Consider the following 14,048-nt stretch of genomic DNA (forward strand, 5'->3'; position numbering starts at 1 on the left):
CCTCTTTGGCAATATCTGCATTCATGCCCCATTCTCATGGAACCTACTCTGCAGAGCATTCAGCAATGAGGCAAGAGCACTGGTTTTAGGGTGTGCCACAGACTAGGACATGCATCCAACTCTCTTTTGCCTAGATCCTGCAGCGTGCTCTCACCACATGGAGTGGCCATTTGACAAACTCTTTGGCAGGTTACCATGCCCCAGATTCCACTGCATGTAGCCTTTGGCCATCTCTTCATCCATCGCTTGTGAACTTTAGATGCAAAGAATAGCCGGAGGGCCCTCTGAACTCACTCCTTTGGTTAGTTACTTTTTTTGATTTTTTTTTCACTTTGAATGTGGGAACTGCCTTGCCTTGTTCTAGATTTCCCACCAATTGTGTATTGGTAGGAGGAACAACCTTTTCAATAAAAGAGATGCAATTTTTCTTGAGCATTTCAAGAAATGAATATAGTATGGGATTCAGATTTGTTAGCCAATTCAAATTTAATTTTCAAGTCAACTTGTTTTTGAGCCATTCTCAAACCCAACTGTTAAATACATAAAAGATTAGCACTGCACTGACAATTTTGTAACCCAAATTATGTCAACACTGATATACACCACCAAAAAAGGTCTATTGTAAGTAAAGTTATGGCTGTTTGCCGAGATTTGTGTAATTTAGTTCAGCCGATTTTGTGGTAAAAGGAAACAAATTTTCGTCTGTGAGTTCAGTATGGAAATGTTACTTTTCGGTCAAGCCAAATAACTTTACCTTCACTTAAATAATCTACAAGAAGTTTGAAATTAAGAAAATAAGAACATGTTAAGTGCGTGTCCAATTTCTACTAGATTCCTCAAAACGGCTTTAAAGTTGTAAGGAAATCTAAAAATCGACTTCGTCTGGAAGTGTAAACTTTACCATGACTACAAAATTGCATTCTATAGAAAATTTGCCACAGGTTGCAAGGAAAATTAGATCCCTACCCCCTAAGGACTTATGCTATTACTCCTACCTCATTACCACTGCTTTGGTGACTCATTCCTAAGATTTCATCCAAGTATCTAATCATTCCAAAGCCCATTTTCTCTTCATTTGGAGAATCTTGTCTCAGTTGTGAGTTTTCATCGCTGTCCATCAATTTCATTTCCTGTATTTTGGCAAAAGAGGTGTATAGTTCCAGGTGTCTGTTTCTTGACCACCCATATAAAGAACAACGGACATTGTCACATACAGTTTCTCAACCTTGGTTTACTAAAACTCGTAGATTTCTTGATGGGTTTCAGACATCATATAAGACAATCAGAGAGAAGCTCAAGTTGCCTATAATGTCACTTGGAACCTAGAGGTGGAAAATTCAACATTAATGAAAAACACCCATCTATACCTTTGTGTGGGGGGGCACTCCAAATCATCTTTCTCTGTTCAGCACATCCAATTAATCAGTTGTGCAGGGGCTGAGAATTATGGAGAGACATGCACTGAAAGGCCACACATCCTTCAGCCAGGTGTCCTGTCCCCACCCCTACGGCCCTCATTCGCAAATTCTGCACTCCTAAATATTTACAATATACTTTACTCCAGCTTTCCACTACCCTCTGTGTATTCCCCATCTGCTCAAAATTGTGCTTGGAGATCCTGTCAGCTCTCAGCATGGAATGCAGTAGGTGGTGCATGTCACCATGGACTGCATATCCCTGTCAGGTCCTGGTGACAGTAGAGACTGCAGTAGGTGGTGCAAGAGAGGCAGCCACATTCCTCTGTTTCCCTTGGATCTGGAGAGCCCCAAGAGTGGCTGAAGAAGGCAGCCAGGAAAGTGGTCGATCAATGGCCATCTTCCCCGAATCTTCAAAACCCAGCAGAGGTAACAGATCAGCATTCTCCTCAGCAGCAGCTTTGGGAGCTGAATTTTCACTCCTCTGTTATCAGATCAAAGAAAAAAACAAAGCAATTTTTTACTGCTGTAACAAGAGCAGTAAATACCAGGTCTTCAAAACCCATGTTTTAGTTATTAGATTGCTATGGGAGTCACAAAAAAGATATTTTATTAGTCGCTTATTGTGTCATTATTAGCAATTAGGTCTCTCTACACTGGATTATCTACTGCTGTTTAAGCTCTATCAGTGCTATATAGCATGGTGTACCTTTCTTTACACAATCCCCCCTTCTTGTATGTAGTATTCAGACAAAATATCGAAGTTAAAACATAGTCAGACCAAAATATTGTCTCCAAAATATCATGATATGGAAATTCATCTGCAAGAATATCGTTGTCAAGAATATTGATTTGAAGGTAAGTAATATCGATTTTTAAAAAATCGAAGTCATTAATATTGTTTACTTAAAAGTAAATTTTACCCCCGCAACCCATCACTTTCCCTACTGTTGCACACATTGAAGTTCGAATAGTAAATTTGACCCCATCCGCAATCCAACACTTTCCCTACTGTTGCACTCTTTGGGGTGGGATTATTAAAATGTACCTCACCACAATGCAACACTTTCCCTACTGTTGCATTGACTAGAGTGGCAATAGTAAAATTGACTCCTCTGCAATCCAACACTTTCACTACTGTTGCATTGACTGGAGTGGGAACTGTAAATCTTACCCCTCAGCAATCCAACATTTTCCCCACTGTTCTGCTGACTGGAGTGGGAATGGTAAATGTTACCCCTCAGTAATCCAACACTTTCCCTACTGTTGAAATTTGAGTTGGAATAGTAAATTATACATCTCCGCAACCCAACACTTTCTCCACTGTTGCTCTGACTGGAGTGGGAATAGAAAATGTTAATCCTCCGCAATTCAACACTTTCCCTACTGTTGCACTCATTGGAGTGGGAATAGTAAATTTCCCTCCTTTGCAGTCTGACACTTTCCCTACCATTGCACAGACTCAAGTGGAAATATTAAATGTATCCTTCCGTAATCCATCACTTTCCCTACGGTTCCACTGACTGGAGTGGAAATAGTAAATTTTACCCCTCAGTAATCCAACACTTTCCCTACTGATTAAGTTATTGGAGTTGGAATAGTAATGTTTGCCACTCTGCAATCCAACACTTTCCCTACTGTTGCACATAATGAAGTATGAATAGTAAATTTGACCCCATCCACAATCCAACACTTTCCCTACTGCTGCACTCATTCGAGTGGGAATAATGCATTTTACCTCACCACAACACAACACTTTCCCTACTGTTGCATTGACTGGAGTGGGAATAGTAAATCTTACCACTCAGCAATGCAACATTTTCCCTTCTGTTCCGCTGACTGGAGTGGGAATAGTAAATGTTACTCCTCAGTAATCCAACACTTTCCCTACTGATGAAGTTATTGGAGTTGGAATAGTAATTTTTACCACTCTGCAATCCAGCCCTTTCCCTACTGTGTCAATGACTGGAGTGGGATTAGTACATTTTGCCCCTCCATAATCCAACACTTTCCCTACTGTTGCACTGACTGGAGCGGGAATATTAAATTGTACCTCACCACAATGCAACACTTTCCCTACTGTTGCATTGACTAGAGTGGCAATAGTAAATTTGACACCTCTGCAATCCAACACTTTCACTACTGTTGCATTGACTGGAGTGGGAATAGTCAATCTTACCCCTCAGCAATCCAATTTCCCTACTGTTCTGCTGACTGGAGTGGGAATAGTAAATGTTACCTCTCAGTAATCCAACACTTTCCCTACTGTTGAAATTTGAGTTGGAATAGTAAATTTTACATCTCCGCCACCCAACACTTTCTCTACTCTTGCTCTGACTGGCGTGGGAATAGAACATTTTCATCCTCCGCAATTCAACACTTTCCCTACTGTTGCACTCATTGGAGTGGGAATAGTAAATTTTACTCCTCTGCAGTCTGACACTTTCCCTACTGTTGCACAGACTCGAGTGGAAATAGTAAATGTATCCTTCCGCAATCCAACACTTTCCCTACTGTATCACTGACTGGAGTGGGAATAGAAAATGTTACCCCTCAGTAATCCAACACTTTCCCTACTGATGAAGTTATTGGAGTTGGAATAGTAATGTTTACCACTCTGCAATCCAACCCTTTCCCTACAGTTGCAATGACTGGAGTGGGAATAGTAAATGTTGCCCTTCCATAATCCAACACTTTCCCTACTGTTGCACTGACTGGAGTGGGAATACATTTTACCCCTCTACAATCCAATTCTTTCCCTACCGTTACACCGACTTGAGTGGGAATAGTACAATTTACCTCTCCGCAATCCAACACTTTCCCTACTGTTGCACTGACTGGAGTGGGAATAGTACATTTTACCCCTCTGCAAACCAACACTTTCCCTACTGTTGCACTCTTGGAGTGTAAATAGTATATTTGACTCCTCCACAAACCAACACTTCCCCTACTGTTGCACTTATTGGAGTTGGAATAGTAAATTGTACCTCTCTGCAATCTAACACTTTCCCTACTGTTACATTGACTGGAGTGGGAATAGTAGATTTTACCCCTACACAATCCAACATTTTCCCTAGTGTTGTACTGAGTGGAGTGGCAATAGTAGATTTTACCCCTATGTGATGTAAGAGTTTTCCTACAATTGTGTAGCATGAAGTGGGAGTAATAAAGTTTATACATCTTTAGTAGAAGAATTTGCTTAAATTTTTATAAATTGTAGTGGGAATCGTATATGCATTAAATGTAAAATTTTATAATACGTTTTATATTGTTCCGCTTTATATTATTGCTTGTATAAAAGTATAATATTATATTATTAATAATTATTAATGTTTTTTTAATGCGTAAAATATTTTATATGTAATTGTAAGAAATGTATGTTGTTTACTTTTCTATTTCATTAAAAAGTATTTGTTTTTGAAAATATTTTATCGTATTGGTATATGTATTTGTATATATTTTAATATATACAAATACATGGGGATATTTTCATAGGCAATATTTTGTCAGTGAACCCTTGTATGTTTCATATGCTGTGGGAGGAGGTTTGCGGCGGATGACCCTGTACCTAACCTTTGTTTGCTTTTGTAGTGCCGCTAGAGGTTGATGGTGTTGCAATGTAGCAGCAATGGGTCTTGTTTTCTTCTTATGGCCTTTTGAAAGTGGGGGACATGTAAACTGTGTGATAATTTAACAAATCTGTAAAGAATTTTGAAATGTCTTATGCCAAATGTGGTTCAGATCAATGGATAAAAAGCCCAATTATTATTCTTGTGTAAGGAAAACATTTCTTTCTGGATATCTTTCTCTTTCCTCATCTTTGGAACAACGCAAACAATCCAAACGCGAGTGACTGTTCTTTGCATCTCATACAATTTTACACTAGATTGGCATTTCACATACAAATGCGTAGTTTCCTGCAATTTTTCAGGCATTTCACATCGTTTCAGAAAAGGAAATTCTGGAAATGTTGCCAAGGCTTAGTTACAATTACTATCACCCGGATAAAAGAGACTTTACCTTCTTGGGAATTAACCATTTAAGATCACTTGGAGGACAGGAAGGACACAGAAAACTTATTTTACACAATAAAGAAAGCCAATGTATTCTACACATGAACACAAAGAGAATGGGTCTCAATAAGTATGTAGAACAATTCACTTCTATAATGTAAAGATGATATGCACCCATGAGATATTGCCTGATGTGACCAAGTCTGTATTCAGATATGGAAATTAATAATGTTACAACAGTATCCTGGTATGAGTTTCTTCAACCATGGACTCCTTGCTGTAATCTAATAAATATGCCTGATATGACTTGCTCTACATATAGTCGTGGAACTAAATGCTGTCCGAGCAGCACACTCGCCAGAGATTATTCAATTAAGGGCTCCTTGGTGTAATCCGAGAAACATCCATGGGTATTTATATATAATGAATGAGTATCAATTATCTGAAAAAGGGACTTAGCCCATTATCCACTACTTATGAGCACAACAAAGTGACCTGTGACCTGGATGCAGAAGCTTTCAGTCAATTGCTGAAAACATGAAAAGGTACTGAAGGAGATTTTTTAATATATTAACTGAACAGCATACTCTGTGGAGACTTTTCAGTTACTTACTTTTTGTTGCAATTCAAAATCATAGTCAGGCCTGTAATCAATCTATTCATGTATGTACACTGAATATGTATTGTCTTGTAGTGACAAGAGACTATCATTAATATCACAAGTGAAAGTGCACGTGTGAGAAAGCACTCTTTCTTCCTGTGCACCTAAAGGACAGTCCCTTTTTTCACTGAAGTAGATGTTGCAAATTGCGCTGACCCTCAGTTGCTCTTTGTGAAGTTCCTGTAGTTAAAAAAACACACAAACCTATGACTCTTTGAAGTTTACAACTTTGAATGCTTGCCCCTGAGCAGTATCAAGTATGGGTTTGCTGTCATTGGAGCCTGGCTAAAAGAGCTGTACAACTATCCCTCCACAGTGACCTCTCATAATGATGCTGCGATGGAAATCTGAACGCTATAAGACAATGATAGCGCTGTAGACATCAGTGCAGAACTTTAAGTGTGTGCAGTGGCAACGCTTCTTGCTCAGGACTAGATAGAGGCTAGAACTATCTATCTTGAGAACGGGGGAAAAAAAGTCAATTGCACCTTCAGCCATTGGTTGTTGTAACTGTCATTCACTAGCTCTTACTCTAGCATTGATCAGACATTGGTTGATGTTAAGTGCCATTCATGATGTATGACATTTCACCATACACCATCGTGCAGTGATATCATTGGTGCAACAGTTCAAAGCAATGAGTCCCCTGTTGAAATCCAAAAGGAATAAGTCACTTTAAGAGGCACAACCATGACTTAGATTTTAGCAATGTAGTAGTCCAGTGAATAATAATGTATAGAAACACTCCCAACTACATGATCCCAGTTTCTTGTTATTGAAACTTTTTTTCTTTTCTTTTGCAGCTTGGGAGCTGTTTCAGAAGTGGCTGCTGCTGGGGTGATAGGAACAGGGACACATAACACGGGCATTTGCCACGGCATATTGTCTACACAGGTAAGACTATATGACACCTACAGCCAGATCATTGACAAATCAATAAGAGTAATATTACATGCTAGCTCTTCACTATGGATTTTCACTAATCTGTTTATCCAGTAATCCAGAGGCAGTAGAGAGCAGGTGGGTGCAAAAGTATATAATCTGAGATGCACAAATTGTCCATGACTTAGATCATAAATGACATTGGGTCGGTGAGAGACTCTATCAACTCCATCTATTACATATCTTTGCATCTTCCCTTTTCCCATTTTGAGCACAACTTCCCCAAACCTTTAAAATGGACCAGTTTTGATGGGGTATCTCAGAATGTAATCAAGGTTCATCTCTCCTGGATTACATCAGGCTCTCTATTTGATATCATTCGTCACCAAACAGTAATGGTATTTGCTTTCTTTTACTTCCAGTACAAAAGGGGGTGGTGATGGACGGAGCATCTGAACCAATCAAACACTCACACCCAGTCAAAAGATCTGGGTTTGATCCATCACCGTTCTTTATCCCAGTCTGCCACCCCAGTTCAGACATGGCTATATGCAAATAAGTCTGACACTGTGCCTCATGGGAACAGTCCAGCCCGAACTGCCAAGCAATGTCTTCCCTGGACCGGAAACAAGCTTCCGAGGACCGGTTTCTGGCATTCCAGCCGTCTTCAGCCCGGCTTGCTTGAATCCAGTGGCAAAGTGAGCAAGGGACTCACGTCTGAGCATACCCTGCCACACTTATGGCGGCCAAAGCGGTACAAAAGGGGGTGGTGATGGACGGAGCATCTGAACCAATCAAACACTCACACCCAGTCAAAAGATCTGTGTTTGATCCATCACCGTTCTTTAGCCCACTCTGCCACCCCAGTTCAGACATGGCTATATACAAATCAGTCTGACCCTGTGCCTCATGGGAACAGTCCAGCCCGAACTGCCAAGCCATTCCTTCCCTGGACCGGAAACAAGCTTCCGAGGACCGGTTTCTGGTATTCCAGCCGTCTTCAGCCCGGCTTGCTTGAATCCAGTGGCAAAGTGAGCAAGGTACTCAAGTCTGAGCATACCCTGCCACACTTATGGCGGCCAAAGCGGTACAAAAGGGGGTGGTGATGGACGGAGCATCTGAACCAATCAAACACTCACACCCAGTCAAAAGATCTGGGTTTGATCCATCACTGTTCTTTAGCCCACTCTGCCACCCCATTTCAGACATGGCTATATGCAAATCAGTCTGACTCTGTGCCTCATGGGAACAGTCCAGCCCGAACTGCCAAGCCATGCCTTCCCTGGACCGGAAACAAGCTTCCGAGGACCGGTTTCTGGCATTCCAGCCGTCTTCAGCCCGGCTTGCTTGAATGCAGTGGCAAAGTGAGCAAGGGACTCACGTCTGAGCATACCCTGCCACACTTATGGCAGCCAAAGCGGTACAAAAGGGGGTGGTGAAGGATGGAGCATCTGAACCAATCAAACATTCACACCCAGTCAAAAGATCTGGGTTTGATCCATCCCCATTCTTTAGCCCACTCTGCCACCCCAGTTCAGACATGGCTATTTGCAAATCAGTCTGACCCTGTGCCTCATGGGAATAGTCCAGCCCGAACTGCCAAGCCATGCCTTCCCTGGACCGGAAACAAGTTTCCGAGGACCGGTTTCTGGCATTCCAGCCGTCTTCGGCCCGGCTTGCTTGAATCCAGTGGCAAAGTGCGCAAGGGACTCACGTCTGAGCATACCCTGCCACACTTATGGCGGCCAAAGCGGTACAAAAGGGGGTGGTGATGGACGGAGCATCTGAACCAATCAAACACTCACACCCAGTCAAAACATCTGGGTTTGATCCATCACCGTTCTTTAGCCCACTCTGCCACCCCAGTTCAGACATGGCTATATGCAAATCAGTCTGACCCTGTGCCTCATGGGAACAGTCCAGTCCGAACTGCCAAGCCATGCCTTCCCTGGACCGGAAACAAGCTTCTGAGGACTGGTTTCTGGCATTCCAGCCGTCTTCCGCCCGGCTTGCTTGAACCCAGTGGCAAAGTGAGCAAGGGACTCACGGCTGAGCATACCCTGCCACACTTATGGCGGCCAAAGCGGTACAAAAGGGGGTGGTGATGGACGGAGCATCTGAACCAATCAAACACTCACACCCAGTCAAAAGATCTGGGTTTGATCCATCACCGTTCTTTAGCCCACTCTGCCACCCCATTTCAGACATGGCTATATGGGTGTGAGGTCAGTTGATGGTCTGGTTAACTTGCGAGGTGTACGCTCAGCTGTGCTCTACAATAAATCTACATGTAACTCAAATAGAATTGTCCAGATCTAACTTACAACATGCCTCATTGTGCCACATAATTCCACTCATCTTGCCACATCTTTTAGGTCAACCCTGCCACATATTTCCAATTTACAGCTTCGAAATTCTATAATTCGACTTATATTTCTATATCCCTGACACAGCAACAGGTTGCTACATAACTGTCTTAGATACACAACTAAAAAGAGTACGTAAACTAGAAAAAGATATTGTTCTGGCATTTCTTATGAATGTTTTTTATTCCATTTCGAAGAGTAATTCAACCACCTGTACAGTAGGCTGTGCTCCAACCTCCCCAGCTGGCAGTTCGGATCTTAGGAACCAGCATTAATCTGGCGTTTGTGGATCTTAACTCCCTGCCTGGGTGGTACCATGAGAAGAGATGTTTCAATGGTACCTGTCCTGCTCCACTCAATGATTTATGGGCAAGGCAGAGAACCTTAAACTTGGAACGTTGCACCACAGGTAACCAGTGGAGATTCGGTATCTCTTCTTTGACCGATTGGTATTTAGGGATTTTTAGTAGAAGCCTGGCTGCAATGTTCTGTACCATCTGGAGCTTCTTTAGATGTTGTTTCTTTAGCCCAAGGTATAAACCGTTACAGTAGTCCAGTTTAGGCAGCACCAAGGTTGTCACCACTGTTTTTCTAAGATCCTGAGTAATAAATGGTAAGACCTTTTTGAGTTTCTTCAGTAGATAAAAAGAAGCTGAAACTATAGCATTAATTTGATGCGCATAAGTGAGACCATTATCAATCAGGACTCCGAGGTTTTTCGCCTTCTTCACTAGTTCCGGAGTCAGTCCCAGCTCAACCGGCCACCATAGCCCATCCCATTTTGGCTGTAAATTACCAAAGGTAACCACTTCGGTTTTATCCGAGTTGAGTTTTAAACAGTGTCTACCCATCCAAAGACTAATTTCCCTCGTGCAGCCTTGAAGCTGCACTGCCGGGGATAAAGTGTTTTTGTGAGCCGCAATGACGATCTGTGTATTGTCGGCATAGGATGTCAAATTGAAGTCAAACTGCTGTACTAAAGGTGCAAGTTCAGAGACATAAACATTGAACAAAGTGGGGCTTAACGACGAGCCCTGAGGGACCCCACATGTTAGAACGTAGGGGGTTGACTGATAATGGTCAAGGGAATTTCCTGATGAAAAAGTGTGACTTGAGTGAGTTGAGGGGTGAGGGTAGCTTTTCAATCCATGAGGGCTCACTGGGAGAGAGCAGGTCACCCTCACAGGATGCAGATTGAATGCAAATTTGCATTCAATCTCTAGAAGAGGGAGTGGTCCCGGAAACTTGGAAGAGGGCGATAATTACTCCACTGCTCAAAAAACCCTCCCTTGATCCCCTGGTCCCAGCTAATTTTAGACCAATATTTCTCCTACCCTACCCGATTAAAATCCTGGAAAAAATGATCAGCAAAACCTTGTCTGGATATTTGGAGGACAACCTCCTACTAGACAAGGATCAATTCGGCTTTCGCCCGGCCCACAGTACGGAGACTGCTTTGGTCACCGTTATGGACAACCTTCGGATGCGAGCAGACAAGGGAGAATCTTCCGTCTTAGTATTACTTGATATGTCGGCCGCATTCAATGCGGTGAACCATACAGTACTGTTGGAGAGATTACAATCGACAGGGGTAAAAGGTTATGCTTTGCAGTCGCTACGTTCCTACCTAACTGGCAGGCAACAGATAGTATCACTGCCTCCCTATGAGGCGAGCCAATCTTCAGTTGCGCACGGGGTTCCGCAGGGATCGGCGATTAGCCCTATCCTCTTTAATATCTATCTGCGTCCCCTGCTCTCTTTGATTAAGTACTTCGATATCGACCTAGTCAATTACGTGGACGACACCCAATTGGTGTTTTCCCTGAAAGGGAAATGGGGCGGTATCGATTGACAAGTTTCAAGAATGCATGCGCCAGACAGCGGGCTGGCTCAGGCAGAACTCTCTACAATTTAATGGAGGGAAAACAGAGGTGCTGTTCTGTCCTTCCTCTAAGGTGCACCAATCGTTAATGCCAGACTTTAAGCTCACGCCAGAAGACAACCCCCTGACTCCGGCCAAAACTGTGCGCAACTTGGGAATACGATTGGAGGGTAATCTCCAGATGGAATCCCAGGTTACAAAACGATTAACTTTTGCTTCGCGGTGTTGCGACTGTTACGACAGATCCTCCCGCTCCTCCCCAAGGATATGCGCTCCCTGGTGGTACAAAGCGTAATTCTTAGTAGACTGGACTACTGTAATGCTCTGTATTTGGGAGCGCCACTGTACATCATGCAGAGATTACAGAGAGTCCAGTCTATTGGCAGCTAAACTGGCTCTGAGTAGGCAGAAGAGGACCTCTATGACGGCTGCTTTGAGAGATCTACATTGGTTGCATGTCAAAGAGAGGATTCGTTTCAAGTCCCTATGTATCGTGTACAAAGCGGTACACGGCATGGGCCCTATTCCTTTACGGGAAAGATTTTCTTGGTATAACCCGGAAAGACAGCTCCGCTCCTCCAATGTAAACTTGGTAAAGACCATCAGCTTTAAGAGAGCCAGGATGGGCAGTAGAGCCTTTGACGTGGTGGCGGCTCAGCTCTGGAATGATCTTCCCCAGTCCATCCGACAGTCCCACACGCTAATTGGCTTTAGAAAGCTGGTGAAAACCTGGCTATTCCCAAGGGGTGATCTCTAGCTCCCCCACTGTAATGACGGGTGATCTCTAGCTCCCCCACTGTAATGACGGGTCAGTTTTACGGTAATACCTTCTGAAGTTCTGAGCGCCAGGATACCCGTAGGGTGACAGTTTCGCTCTATATAAGTGCTTGATACAATACAATACAATATAGTGCCATAGGCAAGTGGACCATTTGCTGACAGCACAATGGATTTGCCGCAAGAGAAGACATTCTGTTGTGTAAAGGGAAATGAAAATGCTCCCTGGCAGTCCATTGACTGCAGATGGAAGCAACAGTTATAGAGAGGATTGAGTAGGGAGATTGACTAATATACAGGATATGTGGTCGCAGGAGACGAGGATGGTTGGTCGAGGATATAGAGGTAACCCAGGAGATACAACATATCCAAGAGTGGGCAGGCTCACTATGGGACAGGAACACCCTGGCTGAGGAGGGACCTGCAGGGTTAACTAGACGAGGAAGGTCAGTAGGGCCAGAAATTGAGTAAAAGCATAATTGAATGTCTGACAAAATATCGACGGACAACAAATCGACCTACAAAAATATCAACACGGAAATATCGAAGTCAAAAATATCAAAATCCTATCTACATAAAGGTAAGTACAAAAATATCAAGAAAAAAAATATTGTTGTCAAAAATATCGATGTTAAAAATATTGTTTTGATGATGGCGGCATAGCACTCCCGGATATTCATAGGTATTATTGGGCTTCCCAACTTGCAGCCATCAATCATGGGATGTATGGTCCGGCACTGAATCCGGCTTTTGAAATAGATAGGTTGCTGCTCCCGGGTGGTGACTACTACAGGGCGCTTTACTCGGGATCCTCCCGATCACAACTTTCGGGACCTACCGCAATAGCCGTGCGGGTATGGCATAGCGCGACTGCGGCTATGGGCTGGAGCGACAAACTAACCGGCGCAACTCCGCTTTATGCCTCCGCAAAATTGGGTTGTCTCTGGAAGACGAAGGGATTTGATAAATGGGACACGATCGGTATTAGTAAAGTGCGTGATCTCTGGGTTAAAGGAGGGGTGAAGACCTTTTCGGACCTACAAGCAGAATATAAGCTGAGTGACAGGGAAATTTTTCGTTATGTACAAGTACGCCATGCCTTGAATTCTGTGTTTCCTGTGGGTAGTGATATTCCGGAATACTCCCCCCTCGAAGATCGTATATTGGATGGTCATGTGCCGGATAGTACTATCTCATTGTTTTATAAAAAGATGATTAATGACCGATCGAGTTTGCTTGATCGCCTTCGTGAAGCCTGGATTGCTGATGGTATTGAATTAGATGATGAGGACTGGCAATCCGCGATCTCCTCTCCGAGGGAGGTTGCGATTCCGGCCCGCCTCCGTCTGGTCCAACTCAAGATCCTCCACAGAATCTATGTCACCGGCCCCCGTCTGATCCATATGGGCTACTCCACGGATGGCTTGTGTAGGCGTGGTTGTGGTCTCCTTGGCACCTATCTTCATATAATATGGGAATGCCCTGAGGTGGTCCGTTTTTGGAATCGTATACATGATGTGATGAGTGAAGTAACGGGTGTTGTGATGGTGCCAGAAGCCCGGCAATGTTTGTTGAATGTCTGGGGTCCGAATGATTATGACGTGTCGCAGCTTCGGTGGGTGACTCTTGCCAATATGGTCACCAAACGCGATATTGCACAATTGTGGGGGTCCCCGAGGCCGCCTACAGTGAATGCTTGGAAAGAGAGTGTGGACTGGTGCATGTTCAGAGAGAAGACGGTGTATATAGCAAGAGGCAGACCCAGAAAATGGGGAAAGATTTGGAACCAGTGGTACTCATACCGGGGAGATATCTGTACGCCCCCACTCGCCTTCTCAATCGCCCTGACCTACATTCCTTCTAAGCTGTGGTACATTGTGCTGTTTATATGCAATTTTGCCTTTGACCCCCCCCCCCCTTATCTGTATTCGAACAATTATCTCTCCTGTTGTCATGAGTCTCCCGTCCTCGTTGAGCACAAGCCTAATGGATGTACTATTGTCATATTGCCTTGACTGTTTGTTGATGTGTTTATCTGTTTTATGTAATAAA

General features: G+C 43.4%; 1 protein-coding gene across 1 annotated transcript in view; it reads left to right on the forward strand.

The window, feature by feature from the left end:
• The window catches only part of LOC144763910 (L-gulonolactone oxidase-like), an 802,559-nt gene that overhangs the window by 385,104 nt on the left and 403,407 nt on the right, over positions 1 to 14,048 (forward strand). The window contains exon 5 of the mRNA XM_078649945.1: positions 6,893 to 6,983. Coding sequence (XP_078506071.1) covers positions 6,893 to 6,983 — 91 coding nt within the window. The remainder of the gene's footprint in view (positions 1 to 6,892; positions 6,984 to 14,048) is intronic.

This window comes from Lissotriton helveticus, chromosome 6 (genome assembly GCF_964261635.1).
Source record: "Lissotriton helveticus chromosome 6, aLisHel1.1, whole genome shotgun sequence".
In the NCBI taxonomy this organism is placed as follows: Eukaryota; Metazoa; Chordata; class Amphibia; order Caudata; family Salamandridae; genus Lissotriton; species Lissotriton helveticus.